Source organism: Heliangelus exortis, chromosome 4, assembly GCF_036169615.1.
Source record: "Heliangelus exortis chromosome 4, bHelExo1.hap1, whole genome shotgun sequence".
In the NCBI taxonomy this organism is placed as follows: domain Eukaryota; kingdom Metazoa; phylum Chordata; class Aves; order Apodiformes; family Trochilidae; genus Heliangelus; species Heliangelus exortis.
In genome coordinates this window covers 15,520,286-15,537,226 of record NC_092425.1, presented here as the reverse complement: position 1 = coordinate 15,537,226, position 16,941 = coordinate 15,520,286, and the positions used below count along the sequence as shown (strand labels likewise).

General features: G+C 36.6%; 1 protein-coding gene across 4 annotated transcripts in view; it reads left to right on the top strand.

Annotated features, from left to right (window-relative positions):
• Positions 1-16,941, top strand: part of SPOCK3 (SPARC (osteonectin), cwcv and kazal like domains proteoglycan 3) — a 163,998-nt gene that overhangs the window by 129,757 nt on the left and 17,300 nt on the right. For 3 of the 4 annotated variants that reach the window (XM_071743122.1, XM_071743120.1, XM_071743123.1), the window contains one exon: positions 11,910-12,029. The exons of the other annotated variant lie outside the window; for it this stretch is intronic. In XM_071743122.1, coding sequence (XP_071599223.1) covers positions 11,910-12,029 — 120 coding nt within the window. The remainder of the gene's footprint in view (positions 1-11,909; positions 12,030-16,941) is intronic. 4 annotated transcript variants of the gene reach the window in all.

The following is a 16,941-nucleotide window of genomic DNA, read 5'->3' as shown; positions in this document are numbered from 1 at the left end:
AATTTTACAGTCCTTTCCTTAGTTTTTCTTCCTTTTGCAGATTGTCTGATAGAAGCCTGATTTTCCTTTCTTGTTGTCTCTAATTTTAATACATGCCATAATTCTTGTTCAGTTACTGCAGCATTCCAAAGGAACACCATCCATTTTCTAGATGCCAGAAAAGGTATACATGTATACTGAGTGGTTTAGAGACAAAACAGTCATCTTAGTAAAGGAAATGCCATCAATTCTTCTCAAGGATCTCTGAAATTTTAAGTAGCAGTGTTAAAACTGGATTTCCTGAACACTGTATTTTGTGTTACTGCCAATGACAAAAGCTACAAAGGCTCTCAGGGCTTTGTACATTAGCATCACTGAGTGCTTTGACTTTGTTAAACTTCTACAAGGTCTTTTGCCAATTCAGATAACTTGATTTCTATTTTTGGTGTCTCAAGTGACAGTATTTTAGCACTGTGTTTAGGAAGAGGTCTTTTAAAAAGTTCAGTAGAGTTATTCAGGGCAGCTGTTCAAATGGTAAATGCCTTCTATTTCTTTCCTTGGAGTCTTTGTTCAATTTGAAAGGAAAAGCTAGGTAGATGAAGAACTTTCTGTTTTGTTGTTCACTGACAGGATCTGGTAGAGCAGAAAAGCCTGGTTTAAGCTCTCCAAAATGCACACGCTGTTGCTTGTTTCTGATGGATATCTGTATGGTGTCCACATGCATGGCCCCTGATCCATAAGGACAAAGCAGGAACCATGGGGTTACACAAAATGTGCTCAGACAAAACCTGTATTATCTCAGTACATCAGGCAGTAGAATAGGTTGAAAAAACTGAATATTCTGATGAAAAAAAGGAAAACTTAATTGGTAGAAATTTTTACCTTTCTCATTCTGTCAAATTTTTTTTTTTTTTAAAGAAGTGTACCAACCTCTGGAAGTCTTATTTTCTCTTCTTCTGTAGGAAGTGGAAAGCTTTACACAGTGTAAACTTACACATTTCTTTAATAACTGTTTTATGATTAAGTAGTTTATTAGCGTACTCCATCTTGAGCATTGCATTTTAGTATCTCCCCTAAAGAAAGATGTTAAATCGTCCCTAAAAATAGGAGCACCCAAATGCATTTCTTTTCTAAGTGTTGTCACATCTTGCAATATAGTTCAGTGAGCATTAAGGTGCTGTGGAGGCATTTCTTATAATGAGCATGGCATGGTCTCCATTACTGGGACAGAAACTTGGGTGAAGGAATGCAGGAGAGCACATAAGGTATTATTTACACTGTAGAATAATGTAGCTCATTGGTTAACTCCTTGGCTCTTGTCCCTTATTATCCACATTATTAGTTCATTGCCAGACTCTCTACTGAGGTCAAATAGCTATTCCCCTTTCACATGTGCCTCTGGAAATAGTTTTCTCCAAGGACTTCTTCCTGCAGACTGTATGAATGAAAAAGCAGCAGATTTATAGACCTTGAAATTGCAAAGCCTGCCAATGGTATCCTATCAGACACTTTCCCCCTCCAACTTTTTCACATAAATACATGCCTCATCAGTGCATGCTTCTTATATGCTTCCTATATACTTCTTAATTCTTTATAAAACAGCACTTTAAACAAGTTTTCCCTTCCTCTTCAAAAACAGTAATTGTAATTCAGCAGGGTCACTGTTAGTATTGCAGGATTTTTGGATTTAAAATATGTATAACCACATTAGAAATTACCAAGGCTAAGCGAGTTCTTTGCTCTATGAATATTTATATACATCTCATAAAAATTCTCAGATCTACATCAGACATTCATGAACAATTCATTTGGTGTTCAGTGCACAGACTAGTAAATCATAACTGCACTTCTCTAACATATTTCATATATGCATGTGTAAACATGTCAGATATTTGTACCCTAACTGTATCTTTTAAAATAATTACTTTCTTCATTTCTCCCTCAATTTTTGGTAAGTGAAGCTGTGTGGAGATGCAGCTGTAGTTCATATTTACTTAACTAGAGTTCTATTTTCAATGAAGCAGTGGTACCAAATAGAAGAGTTTGCACCTCAGTGCAGTGATTTCTTGTGCTAGAGGGAGTGGGTCCTGCTGTTATGTTACTGACAAAATGGATTGACTGCCCTAGTTTTCTTCATTAGTAGAGTGTTTGTTTAGCTCTGGTGGCCTCACTTCAGCAAAGGCACAAAGAATTACCTGGACTGGAGTGTTTCCACCCTCTCAGTCCTCACTGAGAGGTATACAGACAACTGTGCTCCTAATGCACAATTTTAAGTGAATAAGAGTAATGTTATTGTTTAAGCATTTAAGAAGGACACACAGGCAAATGGTTAGAGCAAGTGCAAAGTGCTTTAAAGCACTGAATCAGCATCTAAATGCAAAAAGAAGAAAACTGCTCCAAATCTGTTAAGACTTTAGTGGGATCCAATTTAATGTAGAATTCTTTCCTGACAGGTACTGGCAGAACAGAATTTAGTTTATTTCTATTAGTTGGTGATTGTTCAGCCCTGTGTTCAATTCTGCTGTTCTTCCTTTGAAAATGTGCAAACGAGTAGATGATCCTACCAAGGCACAATGGTAATTTTATTTTACAGCAGAAAGAAAGGTCCATCAGTTCCTTCCAGGTTCTGCATGCAGAATTATCTGGTGGAGTAAACCTTTTAAGTCTTTCAGCAGCATGAAACATTTCTGATTTCAGGAAATGTCAAATTTGAGCACAGAAATAATTATACATATTTTCAAGTTTTCACTGTTCAATATCAGACCTTTTATCTGTGTCTACTGGGTTTCAAGAGTTTTTATGTCAAATGCAAAAATGCTTTTGTGAAACCCTGTCTGTCTTGTCCTGGAGATGAAGAAAATGTCCTGACTTTCTACCAGAGCTGTGTAATTATATCAGGAATCCTTGAGACTGAATTAAAAAAAAAAAACTTCACCTCTGATTTACAGTTGACTGGAAAGCTTTCACCCCTGAGAAAATCGCTGTTTTGTCCCTATTTGATACTTTCCATATCTTGTATTACGCAAAATACTGGATTCAATTGAATATATGAAAACAGTTGAGAATGAAAAGATCTTGGTATATAGCACATTACAGTGAAGTGTTTTCATGCTATCTAACTTTTTTTGCTGACTATCTAGTTTCATAAGTATGCAGTCTACAGATTAATAGCATTTTATTCATTCTTATAAATTAATAGTGCAGAATAACAGGGCATGATGAGAAATTATATCCCCCACTAAAAGTTAGCAGCAGTTAGCAAAGGAAGCCAAATATATTGTTTGTCCTCCAGAAAATAAACACATTCCACAGCAGGTCTCTGATACTTCTGACTGGATAAGGAATTACTATTGTCTCGTTTAATTGCAATGTTTTAGTAAGCTTATATCTTTTAAGTTGAAAATGGTATCTTAGGACATAAAATCTATATTATGGCTACTACTATTTTTCCTGTTCTCAGAAGTGGTCATTATATTTAAACATATAGTCTTTAAAACAATGAGGACACAAAGAGATCAGATTGATTTTGTGAAAATGTATTTTAATTGAAATAATTTTAAATTGTATAACACATTAATCATGAGCTGAATGCCTATGTGGAACATTAATTTGAGGTGGTAAGAATAAGTGGCTGCAGCTCCCTGATACATTATCTGCAGCATTTATATTAATTATCTCATAGCATAGAATAGATGAAGTAGAAAATTCATTATGTATAGTAAAATAGCAACAAAATCAGAATGCTTTTATTTGTTAGTTTCAAGGTATCTTCCTAAAATCCTAGGCCCTAGAGGTAACAGATGGCTAATAAACTTTATGAGCTCATGAAAATAGACATATATATATTAAGTTTTTCAATTTACAGCCTTTAAAAAAAATAATCTGCTTATATATATGGGACTGTGAAAAGATGACTGAAATGACTGTTGAATCCTTGAGTTTGAAGGGCTTTTCGTCCTTCTGCCAAATATATTGGATTTCGCAACCACATTTTTTTTTGCCATATGTTATTCTTCTCATTTTTGACAGCAATGATACAGAGCTAGAAATACTGCCATATATTGCAGGAATTATAAGGCCATTTGCATACAATTTTAGTTCGGATGTTTTCAAACATTTAGAGTTAGTTAAATGGGGGACTAGCCTGTAGTCTGGAGCCAGGAGGTTTCAGTTCAAACCATCTGTTCCTCAGGGCTAAATTGATAAACCTTTGCAGAATGGCAGCCTTGCAGAGGCTACCTACTGAGTAGGTCGGTTTTATATAATGTTCCAGTACTTCATTAAATACTATCTTTAAAGGCAGCACTGAATTCTAATGGCAGCATTACGGCTACCTTATTTTTACACACGGCCTTCTGGGAAAGAAAAACATTTATATGCACATTTTGGATGTGCAGTTAATCAGTGCATCTCAGATGCATAAGATTTACTTCACAGCCATACAATAGTACATAAATGGTAGGTGATGCTTTGGAAGGGCATAAGCATCATACATATGTAAGCTCAAAATAATCCTTCTCACAGTTGAGTTTGAACTGGTGCTGTAACCAGGTTTCTGGATGTCTAGCAATCCTGGACACATGGGTGCAATCCTCAAGTTACAGTATGACAAAATGCTCTTGTATTTTCAAGGAAAATAGTATAGAGTTACAAACCAGTAGATAGTATATTGTTCCTTTTAAAGAGTGGTAGTCTTTCATGTAGGGACGAGCCTTCATGTGAATGGCATGAGGATCACAGCATGTGAATGACTGGACACTGCCCTGAGCAACCAGATGTAATTAGACCTGCTTTTATCAGAGGGTAAGGCTGCATGACTTCAGGAGTTCCCTTCCAGCTTAAATTGTTTCTGTAATTATATGCTGTGATTGCAACACGTAGAAAAAGTTGGGATTATCAAAAGTCTTGCTTTAGCACATGCTGATCGTTTGTTAAGTTACCCAGCTCACATGGAGGAATTCCTAGTTCGTTGTTGGAGGTGGATGATGTGTGTATCCTGTTCTTCAAATTGCCCAATTGCATGAGGTTGCATGTGCTGGGGATGATCTGCAGTTGTAGGGGGTGTGTATTTCAAAACACGATAGAGTTGTGTGGCAAGCGCAGCCACAGCATGAGACAGCCGAGTACCACAATTGGCTTTGAAGTGTGTCTTTGAAGTGTGCCTTCTTGCAGGGCAAGGCACTTAATACTCACTCTGAGACAAAGCTTTAATCTAACTCCTACAACCTAATCCCACTGGCCATTAGTGGAATCAGGAGTGGAAGTGTCATGTTTATAAAGACTTTAGGAAAATTCTGTCTGCAGGGCACAAAGAGGACACTCTGTGAGTTCTACACTTAAATTACTGTTAAATTATGTGCTAGTAATTTCTTTAGGTTTATATGGCTTACTTCAGAATTGTCAGGCCTTGTGCTCTCAGGACTGAGCCAGGCTCAGGTGCAGAAAAAGAAGGTCAAGGTATCTCTTCCTGAAGTAAACAAACACAAATTTAACAAACACAAATTTTACCTACACTCTGGAGGTCCCATATATTACTGTGAATGATACTGCATAGTGTGGGGTGATCTTTTTTTTAATAACATTTTGATCCATCACCTAACAAAATCTACTTCCTAATGCAACAGTATTTCAGGGTTCTTATTTTGTCAATATGATGATGATTTACAAGTAGTTGTGCGAACAAAGATTTAAAGAAGGGCTCTCCCTACGCTTGCTGCAAGCACGCTGATGGCTGAAAAGGCCAATGTGGGACAGGCAATGCGGCTGCAAAAGAGTCTCCTGTGAGGGTACAGCCAAGGCACAGCTCTTTCTGCTCTGTCTTTTCCCCTTGAGACTGATTCTCTGTTCTCAAAGGAGGCAGCAGTGTTATGGATGGTGTGTCTGCATGTCTCCCCATTGGAGGCCAGAGTGGAGCACTGATGGCAGGCAGTATGGCCAAAGCTGAGGGATTGTGTCAGGGAGTCCTTGTGTCTCCTCTCTGGGGCTCCTCTATTGCAGCAGCCGGTGCCAAGTTCACTGCAGAGCACAATCTTAGGGAGGTGGTGATCATCTTGGAGACGTGCCCTGCCCAGCACAGCTGTGCCCTCAGTAGCATGGCCTCAATACTGGTGACCCCACCTGTTCAAGGACAGGGACATTGGTCACACAGTCAGTCCAGTGGATGTTTAGGGTTGTACGGAGGCAGCACTGATGGAAGCGTTCAAGGAGTCGCAGGTGGTGGCAGGAGATGACCCATCATTCAGACCCATATAAAACTACAGCTAATAATATATACTCTCTCTTTATAAAAAAGAAAAAGTATGCATGGTAAAAATAACTTATTTTCTGTTATGTTAGAAAGCTAACACTGGTTTAAATATGTTAGGGAATTCAGTCCTTGATGATAGTCCCAAAATAAGTTTATAGCTTTCAGCAGCACTATTTTTACTTCTTCATGAATTAGCCTGAGTTGAAAGGCACCGAAAGAACATATACTGATTAGCATTTTCAAATATTCTACTTCCCATAAGTAAATTATATTCAAATGCCAACACAAATTGTAACATTTACTGTATGTGAAAACAAATTGAACAATTGGTTCCACCAAACATTTAAATAATATTTATTATAAAGATATTTCTGGATTGGTACCTGGAAGGTTTCAGATCCCTTCATTTTTTTCCATAGCTTTATATAGTGGTTTTAAAAGACAGTCAGTTTTTATTACTTCAAATGGCAGGATACTCCAGTAACCTTTGAGATAGTGACTTCATTTTATCCCTTTCTGATTCTTTTAATGGCTACTGGAATTGATTGTAATAGCAGAAACGTCCTGCATTGACATTAGATAAAACAAGAAGTACTTCTTGGCATGGATTCATGTGATTTAATATGCATATTTTTATTACTGTCTAACCTTCTACAACTTTACTGTCTGTCTTTCACCATTAAAGATTCATCTCCCAGTCAATCAGATGAAATAATAGTCTGAATAGATCTGATTTACCTCATCTTGACCTGTTTTAAATCAGTACTGACCAATGCATACAATAATTTCAGCAGCACGTATCTTTAGAGGCTGATCACCAGAATGAAGTGTCCCTATATGTATTCTAGAATGCATCAACCTATTAATTAGTATAATTTTTCATCAGATAGCACAGCCTTGAACAAGCACGTTTCAGTGGCAAACAGCATTCTGGTGAATAGAGTGTTAGGCTGATCATCTTTTGTTGCAGGATACATATATTCACATACACCCATGTGAATTAAGGTGGAGTTCAGTACTGTACTGAGGCAGGATACAGACCAGAAACAAAGCCAAATGTATAATACATATACCTGATCTTTTTTGTAACTTAAGTATTTTAATTAGCATAACTCAAACTCATGTTTTGCAGCTCAGCTCCTCTGAAAAAAAAAAGTGTCTGTAGTGATAATGTATGAATGGTGTTCTCTCCTTCTTATGACTTTCTGAAACCCACTTTTTTAGTCTGGCCTCTTACCTCTGTTCTGTATTCATCTGAATGTTCTTGGGAAGCTGAACAAAATTGATTATGAGTGGGAGTTAAATTGTTTGGTTTACTATTTTAAAAATCATTTTGCTGCTTACTTCCTTTTTGCATGTCGAATGAGGAAAAAAAGTCTGAAGAGTGAAAAGTTCTTTTAGAAAAAAACTTATTTTACATTACAAATCACATCTGTAACATCTAGATGTCAGGATTTTATATTTTTTTAATAATCCACATGATAAAAACCTTCAGTTTATTTGTGTATGTATGAAAATAGAAATATAGAAAATACCACTACTCAGATACTCAAAAAAATAGAAATTATCAGAGAAACAAAACTAGTATCTAAGCAACACCATTTGTTACTTTTTGAATACCTTAAAAATTCTATTTTCCAACAATTGTAATTACATATGTTAATATGCACTGATACATGTGACAAAAATCAGTGTGCTTGTTAGTATTACGTCTATATATATGCAGCATTCTTTTTTGGCTGGACTTAGTATCTAAGATACTAGTGTATATTCACATTTTGTGAGGGTGGAGATATCTGTTGTTACCAAAAAAATTACTTGTCTGTGGTGATTCAGGTTCAACGAAGTCATTGCAGGCTGTCTTCTAAGTATGTATGTTTTCGTAAAAGAATTTGCTAAGTAAAAGCATCACTTCAGACATGAACTGTATTACCCACTGTCTCGTTCACCAAAATTTTAAGACATTTCATAAAGTAAATAATCTTAACCTAGGCTGATGCACACTGTAAACACCATTGCACTGTGTTCAGTCTACAATTCTACAAGCCCCATTCAGGGTGTTGCTGACAGAAGAAAGAGACTGCAGGCTGTAGTAGGGGCAGGAGACAAGCCCAAATAGCCCATCCCACAGTTTCTCTTGAGATGTCTCTGCAACTGGCATGGAAGAGATAAGGGAGTGAGCCATAAGCAGTACCAGTGGCACACAGTAATGTGTGTGTACCTCAGACAGGGATGGGAAGGAGAACCAAAAGCTGCTACATACTGTCCCACACCTCTTTATTACAGGGGATGCATGCATGCTATCCAGACATTGACCCTGTGCTTTTCCAGAGCAGGATGCATAGGAGATTGAGAGGAAAAGCAAAAATCACAGGGGCTTTTTAGGAAGGGTGAGAAAAGGAAAGGGCAGTTTATCCAAAAGTCACAGAACAGTGACTCTTCCCTGCTTTCCATTTGATGTTGCTTAACACTAAAGCTGACGGGACCATCACTACCTCCCAAAAGTTATTGCACTACTTCTCAGACATACTTTGCCTCATTTTTTGTCTTCTATCACCAAAACCTAGTAACTTAGGAAACATTGGCCCAAAGGTGCACAAATGCTAATATACCATAGAAACAGCCATATTACTTTCGGGATCTATTTGCCACTGCTCATACCCTTCCTACAGTTATGTAAATCTGTTTTGTGCTTCGTTGTTTTCCACTAAAAAATACCATGTTCTAATAAGGTCTCTCTTTTTTAATATAAATTAATTTAGTTTATAAATTAATTCTCACATCAGGATGTGACGTGCTTTCTTTCTTCCATAGAAATCACAGTATTTAAAAGTGAATTCTTTTCACCCAGTTGGTTTTTGTTTCTGAAATGCTTCAAACAGTAATAGTGTTACAATAGAGTATTTAGAAAGGACCATATGCAAGAGTAAGCACAGAAGTGAAAGAATACTGACATCAGGTGTTAGGGATTTAACCTTAAGTAACCCCAGCCAAAATCACTTAACAGGAACTATGAAAGGACAAATATGTTCTTAATGTTTTGGGGGTTTTTTTATTATTATTCTGATATTTTAATGTTAGGATGGCTAGATCTTAAAAAGCATTCTGGAAAATAGTAATTATAATGAAATCTGAAATTTCTTGATGGAAAATTCAAAAAGAGAGGGGGAAGAAAGGGAGAAGGAAGGGAGTGGGAAACAGAAAAAAAAAATTGTGTTTATTTTGCTTTCCAGCATTCAAAATTACAATGCATCACTAGTTATTATTTAGAAAACTCAAAATTTTAACCATCTGGTGGAAATTAAATGATTGATAGAAAGTTTTGTAGCAAGAACTCTTAATTGCTGGCTGGAGCTACCATATAACATTTTTCCAAAATATTAGTAATTGAACTAAATGGTCTTTGATAAAAAGAACCCTTGATAGTAAAATATTGAAATAGGGGAGACATTGTCAAAAAAACATGCTTTAAATCCTTGCTGAAAACACAGTTTATCTATACAACTTATTCAGTATGTGGATTAGTGTAGTTCTGCTGCATCTCCCATTTATTTCAAATACAGAAGACATCTACTTTTATGTAAAAACATTAGAAATGGTTTCAACCAAAAATTCACTGTGTTTTTAAATTAATAATAACTGTAATATTCTGTTACGCTTGAGACGTGACTCCAGCACTTGAGTATCTAGGGGGTGGAAAATAGGCAAATGACAATTTTAATCAGTTTGTTTTGCATAGCTTTGATTTTTTAAGATAATCTATTCTTATCACAGAGGTATCAAAAGCATTCAAATGAACCAAAAATTATTATAATTGTCTCATTCTTTTTGAGGTAAAAACTATAATTTAAATTGTCAGGTGAAGTCTGGCAAAAAGGGTTATGGGAGCTATGTTGCTTCTAGGACTTGTGGTATTACACAATATCATGCAGGGTAAATAAATGAAAGTGGTTAGATGGCAGGTCAGATACCCCTAGTGATTGTGCTCTACTCCATACCCTTTGATTCAATTCTAGAAGTCTTTCTGTTAGACCAAGGGACAGTAGCAATGGGATTATTATTATGCTATTTCACCTGTAATCGGAGGGTAATTAAAGAGGCACAGGATGTCATAATTTAACATCTTGTTCTTTATGCCTGACCTGTCAGCTGGTCCAAAGTTTGGTAAAGGAAGGTGTCGTCATAACAAATGTAGAAATCCCACAAGTTTGAATTATGATTTGTAGTCTTGGCTCAGGAAACCATTGTCATCTACTTAATGTGATATGACATTCTTGTGCATACATGCTCATATATCACTAATGATTTTTTTCCCCATTTCCCTATCAAATTATCGGAAAAAAGTTTCATTACACAAGAGAAAAGCACAATGCAAGTTTTATAAAAAGTCAGTTCATAATACATATAAATTTATGTATGGATTGCACCTAAGTCTTTCATGGAGAGAATCAAAGTCTCAAGGTAGACTTCAGCAAAGAATGCATAAAAAAATGTTTATATGCCTGCTATAGGCATTGGTAATTGTTGACATAATGTTTTAATCTTACTCTAATTTACAAGTAAATGCTTCATAGTGTTCAATTTAATAAAGTCTGCTGACTTTGGCTATGTCACCAAATATTATGGATTGCTACATAATAAAGGAAAAGCAAGCTGAAGTGGAGATCTGTTTTCAATATTGTCACTGTGAAACTGTTAACTTAGTTGCGAAATCTTCCAGCTGTAGCTGAGTCAATCACTGGTGGCAGTTGAAGGCATTTTGTTACCTAGGAAAGCATACATCCAGTGCCTTTTCTTCTTGCCATCTGTTTTTGCAATCTTCCAGATCCTATTATTTGTCTTGTCTTCTCCCAGCTTATCTCCAACACATGAAATGGGAAAACAGAGTTCTGAAAGAGCTATCTGGTTGCTCCGAGCACACCTTTTCTTTGTGTTTCCCAGCAGCTTAATATTGATTAGGCCTTCTCAGTGCACATCTCTGTTACTTGCTGCTGGTCTCTGGAGTTTACTGCCAATACTTTACAACACTTCAGCCACCACTGCTACTAATCTGCTGTTCTTGGTGCTCACTTAGGTTTTGTGTGCTTTTTTCTGCTTTACCTGTTTCTGGTCAAAGAAACCATCCTTTCCATCACAAAGCTTCTTTCTGTATTCTTTCCTATTTGCAGTGAGGTGCTCACGAACGTACATTTGGAAAATGACATTCAATCAAATAAGCTTTCAGGACCCTCTTGAAGCCCTTTCTCTGCCCTCCCTATTTCCTCTTTTAATGTTTTATCATGGGAAAGCAAGTTGAATGTTCTTGTGTTATCTGCCTAAATCATATCTCTGAGCAGTTATGGTAGGGCTGTATTTGCCTTAAGAAACGAAATTCCATGAGACTGTCCTGATCTCTGCCATACAGCCTCATCTACAGTACGACATGAAAATATTTGTGTTAGAACTGTTTACAGTGGTTTGCAAAGGATGTCTTTAATTTCTAGGTATATATAATTTCATAATTGCTTTACACATCAGGTATTTATTTCTGAGGACCTTGATTGGGTTTTGAAGGTATATGTAAGTAATGAAAATGAACTTCATAAATTAAAGAAAGCTATGAAATATATGTTTGTGCTATTTTTTATAGCATAATTGAAAAACAACAAGGAGAACATTAAAATCTCTGCTTTTTGTTTTTCAGTGTGCAGTGACCTGGAATTCAGGGAGGTTGCTAACAGATTGAGAGACTGGTTTAAGGCACTTCATGAAAGTGGAGTTCAGAATAAGAAGACTAGGATTGTTCAGAGGCCTGAGAGAACCAGTAAGAGATTTCTACTTGTCTTTTTTGGTGTTCTCTTTGATACCCTTCTGTACTTTTGTATTTCCACTGCTTAGACTTGTGTTATTCTCATGTGCCTTAAAAGAGCATGTGTATGAAACCATAATTTTGTTGTTTTCAAAAGATAATTTCTTATTTATGGCTTAGCACTGGTATATAACACTCACTTTAAACTTCCGATGTTATTTGGCAGGACTCTTGCTTGTAGGTATATGTGGCAACTACCATCCACAATGCTTTCATTTGTGAATGCTATCAAATTTTTTATTAGAGATTGATAATTAGCTGCTCTGTAAGGAGACAAGAAACAAGTAGGAATTTTGAGCAACTTTTCAATAGAGAAAAGTGAGTAGTTTTGTGGCTAGCCATAAGAAATATATAAAAGCTGTAATAATGTTTGACCCATCATTGCTAGTCAATGCCATTTTACTTCATGATAAAGAAAAACACAGGGAGAAGAAGCTTGTAAGTGAAAAGGAATTTTCAGGGTTATACTTCAAATTGGAAAAGACTCAGGAGTATTACTGAAATGGTAACAGTAGGGGGCATAATTTGTTTCTAACCCCCTTATATATTTAAATAGGTTTTTTGTTGTGGAAAGTAGCAGTTTTAAAATGAAAAAGGACTTTTTTAAAATACCAATTCAAGTGTGCAATAGTAGTTTCTAGAGTGACCTCATACTGTTGAAGGAGAGTCAAATCTGGTTTCATAAGCTGTAAAACTACCTTTCATTAATATGAAGAGCTAACTATAAATTCCTCCAGGACACATTTCACAGAATTTGGCCATCACTGACTGCTCACCTTAGGTCCGTCACTATCAGCATTTTAAGTACGTGTGATTTTTTTGTGGCTTTTATTTGGTTGCTTTTTCTTTATGAAATACATTTATTTCATTTCATTGGAAATATCATTTAATTGTGTGATTTTTAATGCTAAGGAAATGAGAATAATTCTGTAAAAAACAATGAATTAAAAATTATTCTCTGTTACCTGGGAATTCTGCTCTTAACATTGAGAAAAAAAAATTCTGAGGTAAAGGTGATAAGACAATAACATTAATTTTATTGATTTTGGGGGAAAAAAAAACCCCACAACAAAACCAAATAAAAACATTTAAAAAGCATATATTTCCTATTTACATGCAGATTGGTAGCCATAATTGCCATGTGTTCTTCTTCTCATCCAGTAATTAAAACACCAAAAATACAATGCATGCAGCTCTTAAATAATCATTTATTGCATAGTTAAGTAAAATGTATGTAAAATTATACGCAGTATTAGCACATCACCCAGTTAAAGGTCAGCTGAAACACTGCATAGGGTCCTTTTTCTTGCTGAATATTCACTTTGTTGAGGGTAACAAACTGTGTATGTAAGGTCAAAAATACAGCTCAGTTGTTAAGAAGTTCAAAAACAATTTTGGGCAATGATAAAAGAAGCAACTGTACAGCTATTAAGTACATGGCATACATTTTTTTTTAATTCAGTGTTAAAAGTAATTGGGTTCTATGTAATACAGGTATGTAATGTTTATAAGTAATACTTTGAATACATTGAAATGTAGTGCAAGCACAAAGAGTATTTTTCCCTTAGATATGTTCCCTGGTCTTTGTTCCTTAAACACACAGGTGAAATTAGTAAGACCTAGTATCTGTACTTGAGACTGGTATTTGTATCACGATATGTATTTGTGTATATATTATACTCAAACTTATTTTATCACTTGTTTGCAAAATTTTAATATCTTAAAGATCAGTATCAATCATTTGGACAAGAGGATCATGTGCACCCTTACTAAGTTTGTAGGTAACACTAAGTTGGGAGGGTGTGTTGATCTACCTGAGTTTAAAAGACTGCAGAGGGACCTGGGCAAGGCTGGGTTGATGGGCTGAGGCCACAAGAGGAACAAGGCCAAGTTCTGGATCCTTCCTTGGTATCACAGCAACCCCACGCAACACAGCAGGCTTGGGGAAGAATGGCAGTAAAGCTGCCTTGTGGAAGAGGACCTGGGGAATGCTGGTTGACAGCCAGCTGAACTTGAGCCAGCAGTGTGCCCAGATGGCTAAGGCGGCCAACGGCATCCTGGCTTGTATCAGGACTAACATGGCCAGCAGGACTAGAGAAGTGATTGTCTCCCTGTACTAGGAAAAGGTGGTGCTGTACCTCAAATACTGTGTTCAATTTTGGGCCTGTCAGTACAAGAAGGACATTGAGGTGCTGGAGCAAGTCCAGAGAAGATCAATGAAGCTGGTGAAGAGACTGGAGAACAAGTTTGATGGGGAGTGTGTGAGGGAAGTAGGGTTGTTTAGTCTAGAGAAAAGGAGGCTGAGGGCAAGTCCTTTTACCTCTCTCTGCAACTACCTGAAAGTAGGTTGTAGTGAGGTGGATATCTCTTTTCCCAAGTAATGAGTGATAGGATGAGAGGAAATGGCCTCAAGTTGGACCAGGGGAGGTTTAGACTGGATATTATTAAAAAAAAATTTCACAGAAATTTCTGGAACAGGCTGGTCAGGGAAGTGTTTCAATCACCATCCTTGGAGGTGTTTAAAATACATGTAGTTGTGGTGGAGGTATTTAAAACGCACGTAGCTGTGGTGCTTAGGGGTATGGTTGAACTCAAGATCTGTTAAAGCCTTCTTGAACTTAAATGTTTCTATGATTCTATGAAAGACTGCATTATGACTTAAGATCTAAGATTTTAATATGTATGACAAAAAAGGCAAGAGTCTTGTGGATCTTTGGACCTGATCAATTTTTGCACCTAGGAATGAATGTGTTATGTGATCCAGACTGGTTGGTTTGTTTTCAAACTTCAGTGGTCACTTACTATAACATTAATAACACCCATTAGATTCAGCGTTTATTATCTGATGTTGATTTTACATCTAATGTATCCGGAATGGTCATGTTTTGGCATGTCCTGTACAATGCAGAAGACAGTAGCCATCTGCTTAGACTGTGTTTAGAAGAATGTGCTCGAATAGATAGATGATCAGTAGTTCTGGGTTTTTTATTGTCCCTTGTCAATTTGGGCATAAAAAATCTTTAACAACTGGTTTTGTTAATATAACTCTTGTGTTTTTTCTGATATGCACATTCCTGAACTTCAAAATTTCACAGTTGAGCCAGCAAAAGATACTGCATCTTATGAGAAATGAACGTCTGTAGTTCAGAATAAAACATTAGGTTTCTGTAAACATGCAAAGAAAGAAAAATAATTAATGAGGATTCAAGATGGTTATCTCCTTTCTAATACCATTAAAGAAGTCTTAAAACATTTATTCTCTTGAGGATCATTCCTAATGAAATCCCTGAAGGTTGGTCTCCAAAATTATAGTAGGTCCAAGATGTCACATGAATAAATTTTTACATGTACTAGGGAGCCCAGCCCCTATCTGGCCAATGTCTGACAGTTACATCTAGAAATAAGTCTTGTGAATAACTTCTTTATCATGAATGAACTTAGTACATGAGAGTTTGTTATCTGTAGAGAACAATAGCTATGACAGAAAGCCACCTGAATGGAACTTCCCCTATGAGAGCTCTAATTATTCTAGCAGATCCCTGGAGTTGTTAATTGCCTTTGGGGAGTTAAAAATCTGGTTTGGCACCCTTTCAGCTGGGCTGTCTTTTTCTCATTCTCATTCTGAATTTTAAAAGCCATCCTTCCTGCTTTCCTGTTTGCATTTAGGATTTCTCTTATGTCAGTCTCCGGTTGTACATGGTCCAAGATTTACTAAAAGGCTCGGGCACAGTCCTTCTGACCAAGGTGCACGTGGCACAAGTTTATAGTGCCATGCTTGCGCTTTTCAGAGTTGTTCCAGTTATTAAGTAGTCCATGTTGATCTTTGAAATCATTGTTTCTAAACAACCAGAAAAGTAGTGTTAGTTGTTTTGCTAGAGCTGCCAACTTAAAAAATTTCAGGTGCCTATGTTGTTCCATTTTTTTGTGGTTTACATCTTTTTGTTCAACTGGCATTTCTTTTCTGAAGCTGAATCTTACTTATGATGCAGAATAGAATATTTCAAATAATTAACTGGGGTTTATTTTCAAAATCCCCTCTGTGTCCAGATGTATTCAGATTGCCTATACCTAGAATAGTCATTACTATAAAAGCTATATAAATATATGAATCTTGTCCTCAGGCCATTTGTGGTCCAAATAAATGTCACTAAGGGGAAATGTCTGATTTACCTTATGTCACGCCCCACAAGGTGGGTGCGGCACTGTCACATCTCACAAAGTTAGCACGGCGCCCCAGATTTGGGGGCCAAAAAAAATATCACATCCCATGGACTGGGCACAGGTAGGGTTCCCCTGTGTGGGGGTCAACCCAGGGAGATTCGGATTGGACCCCCTTGCTTTCTAAACTCCTTCAGAGAGGAGCCTAGGCGTGGCTGGGCCCAATCTTCCTTCTCCTCCAATTAATCTCTTTTTAACAACCCATTCGGCGAGATTAAGTTTGGGAATTCTCTGTGCAGTACTCAGGAGTAAGGTTATTAGCCAGGAGGTTTGTATAAAAACACAATTTAAAAGTGAGTAAGATTATAAAGTATGTCAGATTACAACTAGCAGAATTATAAATGGTAGTACTTTCAAAGCAATGGATTACAACAAAACTTAACAAAGCAACAGGTAGTAAACAACATGCAGTCTGAGCTAATTAGCTGGAGCCCAGTTCAAATTTTGACTAATTTGCCTGAATAGTTTGAATTCCAACTCCAGTGGCAGGATACCATTATGACTTTTCTGAGTGGGAATCAGACCTTTTTATTTGGAAATTTCACAGGGTTGGAGATAAAATAATTCGTGCCGTACCTGTGGTATTCAGGTTATGTGATATGTGCTTTTGCAGCTGGAATGAGTGTTAATATGTGGTTTATTTTGGGTA